Below are 6,493 nucleotides of genomic sequence, written 5' to 3' on the forward strand. Positions count from 1 at the left end.
CCACAGAGTGGGGTCCCCTTCAGCAGAGGCTCTTGGGGTCAGAGGCACACAGTCATCTCAGAGGGGCTCAGGGGTCCCTGGAGTGCTTATGCAGAGGCTCAGTGCCTCCCACACACAGAGGGACCCCCCAGCCAGCCTTTGTCTCCCAGGCACACTGCACCCCCAGCTTCACGTGCAGGAAGAGGGGGCAAGAGGTATGGTATGGACAGCGGGAGAGAAACTGGCCCTTAGCAAGGTGTCTCTGCACAGTCCAACTGCCCACACAATGACAATAGTGGAAACACTGCACCTTTCATCACTGAAATCCAGCAGCAGCACAGGTGTCCTTAATCTTTTAGGGGTCTTTGGACCCCCTTGAGAATCTGATGAAAGCCACAGAGGAATGTGCTTATGTGCCCCCCCAAATGATGCATTCACTTCAGTTCCATTTAGAGACCCACAGACAGGCCACTATGTATGGGATTAGCAACTGTAACAGTGGGGACTCGGCAGGCAGTGTCATGGTCACCAAGTTGGAGGATGCCAGCAGCCCAGAGAAGGAGTCCTTACCATGGCCTGCATGGCTATTTCCTGGTTTCTCTTGTTGGGCACTACTGCTGGGAAAAGGCCTTCCTCTTCCTCCTCCCCTCCCCACATCAGAAATGTTCATTCTGCTGTCATTGCCCCATTCACCTGGTTAGGAAACCAGCGGCTGTGGCAACCCTGGGAGGGAGCAGCTGCCAAGCCCAGGCGCTGGCCAAGCCCAGTTGCTATAAAAGGGAGCCACCACTCAGCCTGCGTATTCCGTCAGTTCTGTCAACTCTTTCAACAAGGTTTCTGGAAGACCTGGTAAGTGGGACTGCCCTGGTCACCCCACACTTTGGGCTTCGCCAGGGGAGGGCTGGGGAGCTCAACAGCTTTCTCTGAGAGCAGGGAGAGAGAGCTCAGGGAGGTCTGGATGGAGATCGAACCTCCTGGGGAAGGAAAGTGAGACAGGGACAAAGAAGGAGCCAGACCTATAGCACTTCTGGGTGAGGGCACATTCATTTCCTAAGCTGGGCCCTTCTTGGGCAGAGGGTGAGGGCATGGAGAAAGGTGGAAGACACTACGTGTGTGTGTGCCTGTGTGTGTGTCTCCCACATTCCTCTCCGGATCAGCTGACCCCCTCCCATTGGAGCTCTAGCCATCTTGTGTTGAGTTATTGGATGGTGCAGGTCAGGACAAAGCCATTACTTGGGTTTTGAACTATCTGAATGTCCCCTTAGTCTTCACTCAGCTGTGGACAGAGGCACCATCCCCACCCATGTGCTTTCTCTTCCAGGTGAGGCATATCCTTAGGCACCATGCTGACTGAACTGGAGAGCGCCCTGACCAACTTCGTTACTGTCTACCACAAGTACTCCCTGCTACAAGGGAACGCCCATGCCCTCTACAGGAATGACTTCAAGAAAATGCTAGAGGCTGAGTGCCCTCAGTATATGAAGGTGAGGATGGGCTGGGGGTGGTCTGGTTCTCTGCCTAGCTCTGATGACGCCCCAGGGCCAATGGTCCCTCTTCTGTCCCGGGTAAATATATGTCCATTCTTCAGCTTTCACTGAGATTTTTACACTCTGCTTCTCTCTCCCCAATCTTGACAGAAAAAGAGTGCGGAGTCCTGGTTCAGAGAGTTGGATATCAATAGCGACAAAGCCATCAACTTTGAGGAGTTCCTCATACTGCTGGTCAAGATAGCCGTGGTGGCCCACAAAGAAAGCCACAAAGAAGGCCACAAAGAAGGCCACAAGTAGCATGGTTGTTGGGCACTGGCACGGGGCCCCTGTAATTGCCCCTGAAGAATAATAAAGTAATTGATACCTCAGGTCTCTCTTGGTCTCTTGCTTTTCTCTTGTGGAATGAGGTTCCTGGGCGAGTGGGGGGAGTGTTGGAAAACCCAGAGGAAAACACCAGACTTCTCCTGTCCTGCCCTCCCTGTGCCTCAAGAACATTCAGTGCTTACACTTGTCTGGTTTCCTCTCTGCATCCGCCTCAACTGGTTGAGTCTCTTTTAGCTCCAGCCCTGGGTCACTGGTTCTAGGACTTAAGGATTCTAAAAAGTTCGTGACACTATAGCTGATGATCTTCCAAGAGGGTGGAATAGAAACAGGGTGATATAAGAAACACTACTGTCCTCTAAGCTAAATTTTAATTTCCAGCTAAATGTCTTACATGAGACTCTTAGGAACCCTTGGGGAGATAACTCTGTGTGTGTGTGTGTGTGTGTGTGTGTGTGTGTGTGTGTGTGTGTGTGAAAGAGAGAGAGAAAGCGAGATGGAGACAGAGACTGGCCCTGTGTGTGGAGTGATCTCAGGTGGATGTTTAGAATCCCCCAGTAACTAACATGAATAGTTCCCACTCCAGATTTTGGAAGCTTTCCTTCTCTCTCAACTTCTAAGCTTCCAAGTCAATCAAATAATAAAAAAATGGGCAGATAGACCAATACATTAATAAAACTCAGCTTGAAGAACAGATTACTCAAATGTTGCCCTGTGGGTGAATGTTCTTTCAATCAAAGAAATATTGAAGGGCCTGGTAAATGGGAAGTTCAGAACTCAGCCCCCAGAAAGAGTTTCTTGTTGCGCCTGGGGAAATTTTCTGTTGTCCCCATTTGTGTGATGAGGCAGTAGTGTTGGTGATGGAGAAGGGGACCAGGAGCTGTCACCAGAATCTCTAAACCAGGGTTTTTAACTTGGGTCTATTATACATCTCTAAACGGAACTGAAGTGAATGCATCATTTTGGGGGGCACATAAGCACATTCCTCTGTGGCTTTCATCAGATTCTCTAGGGGGTCCAAAGACCCCTAAAAGATTAAGGACACCTGTGCTGCTGCTGGATTTCAGTGATGGAAGGTGCAGTGTTTCCACTATTGTCATTGTGTGGGCAGTTGGACTGTGCAGAGACACCTTGCTAAGGGCCATTTTCTCTCCTGCTGTCCATACCATACCTCTTGCCCCCTCTTCCTGCACGTGAAGCTGGGGGTGCAGTGTGCCTGGGAGACAAAGGCTGGCTGGGGGTCCCTCTGTGTGTGGGAGGCACTGAGCCTCTGCATAAGCACTCCAGGGGCCCCTGAGCCCCTCTGAGATGACTGTGTGCCTCTGACCCCAAGAGCCTCTGCTGAAGGGGACCCCACTCTGTGGGGGTGGGATGGGGGTGAGGTACTTTGGAGAAGCCAGAAATGCTTCCTGCCCAAGCAGAGAAGAGGAGGTGGCCAACTCCCTAGGGTTTCAGGAGGAACAAACTGTTCCCTAACCCAACAAAATGCCACTCAGAGTAACTGGCTTCCAATGTTGAAGATTATTTGCTCCAAGGCCCTGGACTTTTTACTGTACTTGTAGACTTTAATCATATGAGAATACAAATGAGCAGGCAAAGGCAACAGCTTATACCCTTATTCATTAATCAAGGCTTTAACTACCAGCCAGTTTTATTATCAGCCTACATGTTAGTGAAAATGGTGGGCAGACAGTGGAAAAGTAAGCTTGGGAACCCAAAATGGGATGAGGGGATCTAGTCATCAAACAGAGAAACTGGGCTTCTGCTGGGTGAGTGGGAAGACGCAGGGACAAAATCGCTTCCCTCTCGGTTTTCCCGAATGGGAGTTTTATCCCTCCCCCAAAGTGAGGATTTCCACCTAAGTCGGGAGTGTGGATGCGTTGCAGAAAGGGAGATCATGCAGGTCTGAGAGGCACCTTAAAGGCAAAATGGCCCAAATGTGACCCCATCAAAAAAAGGTGAGAAACATCTACAGGGTTCACCTGGCCGCATTCCGGGCCCCATTGGACCTTTAGGGGATATAATGGGAGAATATACTGAAGAGAAAGAAAGCGCACTGTTATCCACACTGGTGGTGGTGACGGTGAGGGGAGTGTGTGTGTGTGTCAGAGTAGGCCAGGGGGAAGCATGTCCCAGTGCCTTTGATTCTTCCTGAAAGTGCTCTGTTGGACTTGCTGCTCATGGATTCTTCAGGGGAGATTTATCATGATCAATTCTGTTTGCCACGTCTGACCAGAGACCATGGGGTGGGCGGCACAAAGTGCCTGTTGGAGTTTCCCTGTGAAGGATGGGCACTGGCTGTGAAGAGTTGCATTGACCTTGAGCTATCAACAGGTGATACCTGAGCTCATGGTTGGGCAGGGAAGGTGACCCCACCTGAGGACAGTCCCCTGGGTGGCACTGACTACCTGGGGAAAGAGGTGGAAGGTCCAGGGAAGAGGCAGGTTTGGAGACTGTGGTTTACAAACGGAACCACACCCATTACAGGGACAATTGGGCAGAGTCAGGCTTGAGCCCAGAGAAAGGTGATTTGGGTTCCTGTTTCTCCACCTACAAAAGAAGAAGAAGGCAGTGGGAAGTTGAGAAATAAGTCATTCAGCAGGAAACTTCCTGCAACATCTGGGCTCACAAAGGAGACCTTGGCTCACCAACTGAGGCAGATCCGGCCACTGAGATTTCCGGGGCCTGTCAGGATGACCTGTCTGAATTCCTGCTTCTTTGCCCAGGTTCTCCACCCAAGGCTCCTGACTTTAGCCAGTTTCCTCACAGTTGTGACAAAAACCCTAAAGGGTATGAAGAGGATCTGGAATTGGGCAACTTGTGTTTAGCAGCTGAACAAAGGAGCTTATTCCAATGGAGAGGACTTCCCCAAACATCCCCAAACTACATGGGAGCCAAAACTATTCTGTTGGGGTCCAGAGACCAGCCCATCTTCAGGCCTCCTGACCTGGGGAATTCAGCCTAGTTCAAGTGGGCTGAAGAGGGGAGGGAAAAGTACCAACATGTACTGGGCTTCTGCTGGGTGGCAGTGTGAAAGGAAAATAGCATCCCAAACCTGGAAAAAGACAAAAGGGTGACTGCTTAAATCTTTGATCTCAGGCTAGAGTCTGTCTGAATAGAAGCAAGTCCTGCTACTTGTTAATCTTCCATTATTGAAAAATGTAAAATGTTGGTGCAGTATATTTGATTAACAACTTTCAATAGATAAAGTCAGTTTATCTGCCTGATGGAATAATATGATTGTATAACCTGGTAGAGATGGCAAACCCCTAACTGTTAGGGTTTATATCACTGTTTAAAGTTAAAAGAGTCATATATCTAACTAAGAGTCTTAATTAGGCATTTCTTTCTTGACTGTCTTTATATATTCTCAAATATTTTTAAACCAGCTTTAAAAAACCTGCTGATTCTCTTATTAATGAAATAAAACAACAATTTGGACATGGGCCCACTAAATCTGTTGATGATTTTGCTTCTCAGACTTTGTGGCAGTTTATCTCATGTATTTTTTGTGACCCCTCTGAAAGAAGTCATTACTTTTTCTGTTTTGTGCATGAGGAGATTCAGAGAGGCTGAGAACTTTGACAAAATTTACTAATCTGGCAAGTAGCAGAGGGAGGGGTGGATCCCTTACTGTTTCCAGGCTCAAAACCCCAATTAAGACACTGGGAAAGCTCTCTTTTCCACCCTGTGTGTGTGGAGGGCCTGTGCTTTCTCTGCTGCCCCTTGGTCCTTGCCTCCTGCATGAGTCCTGCCACCATCGGGAGGGATACAACAAAGCACAGCAGGTGCCAAGGGCCTCTCCCTGAGCTTGTCTCTGGGGCCTCTCCCTGTCTAGGACTCACCACGTGTGGCTCAGGGTCTGAGCTGTTGTCGGTTGTTTCCTGGTATGAGCAAGCCTCTCCACAATAGAACAGGATGATTGGCATTTTGATCTCTTTGACCTCTGAGGTGTTGTTGCAATAATAGTTTCCCCTCCATTCTGGGGTGGGGAGTCTTTCTTCCAGTCTTGGGAGCGGTAGAAGTTTCCAGGTGTGCAATTCTTTGATTTGTAAAATCACGGTCTGAATGGGCTCCTAAGGCCAGGGCAAGAACCTTTAGCAACTCTTTCAAATGATCTGACCCACCTCTTTCAGTGAACAGGAGCCCCCTTCTCTTCCTGCTGAAAAGGTGTAATTAGTGGCAGAAAGCATGGAGCTCTCCTGCAGCCAAAGCTCATCCAGAGATCTTCATCAGCCTGGTCCAGCAAGGGCTCCGTCCAGTTCAGCTTGCTCAGCATCTTCTTTGGCTTTGGCATATTCCCCCTTGTGCTTTCTAGAGCAAAATATTTAACATAAAAAAGATGCTAGGGATTTCTTTCCTATGTTTGTCCTAGACCTTTCATGATAAGGTGTATCTATTAAGACCTAACTGTAAACATCACACTTGATGGAAAAAACATTAGATATTTGTGTTTAATGACAAGAAGAGGACAAGGATGCTCCCATTACCACTTCTATTCAGTATCTGTATTGGAGGCCCTAGCCAGTGTTATAAGATAAGAACAATAAATGGAAAGAAATGGGAGCTTTGGAGGCTCTAGTGGCTCTGGCCACATGAAGTGAATGTGCTCCCATTTCTTCATTTCATTGCCTCCTTCATTTCTCCTTGTGAATAACAGCTGCTCTTGACCACTTTTTAGAAATGTACCCCTGCTGGATTGG

The 6,493-nt window shown here is 48.6% G+C and overlaps 1 protein-coding gene across 1 annotated transcript; it reads left to right on the forward strand.

Moving 5' to 3' along the window:
* Window positions 1-723: 723 nt before the first annotated feature.
* Window positions 724-1,837, forward strand: S100A8 (S100 calcium binding protein A8). Its single transcript, XM_037159531.2, has 3 exons — window positions 724-828; window positions 1,301-1,463; window positions 1,617-1,837. The coding sequence occupies exons 2-3, from the start codon at window positions 1,323-1,325 to the stop codon at window positions 1,764-1,766; spliced, it is 291 nt and encodes a 96-aa protein (XP_037015426.2). The 5' UTR covers window positions 724-828; window positions 1,301-1,322; the 3' UTR covers window positions 1,767-1,837.
* The last annotated feature ends 4,656 nt before the right edge of the window (window positions 1,838-6,493 follow it).

The sequence above is a fragment of the Artibeus jamaicensis genome, unplaced genomic scaffold (assembly GCF_021234435.1).
Source record: "Artibeus jamaicensis isolate MK-2021 breed Jamaican fruit bat unplaced genomic scaffold, CSHL_Jam_final contig_1715, whole genome shotgun sequence".
Taxonomy (NCBI): Eukaryota; Metazoa; Chordata; class Mammalia; order Chiroptera; family Phyllostomidae; genus Artibeus; species Artibeus jamaicensis.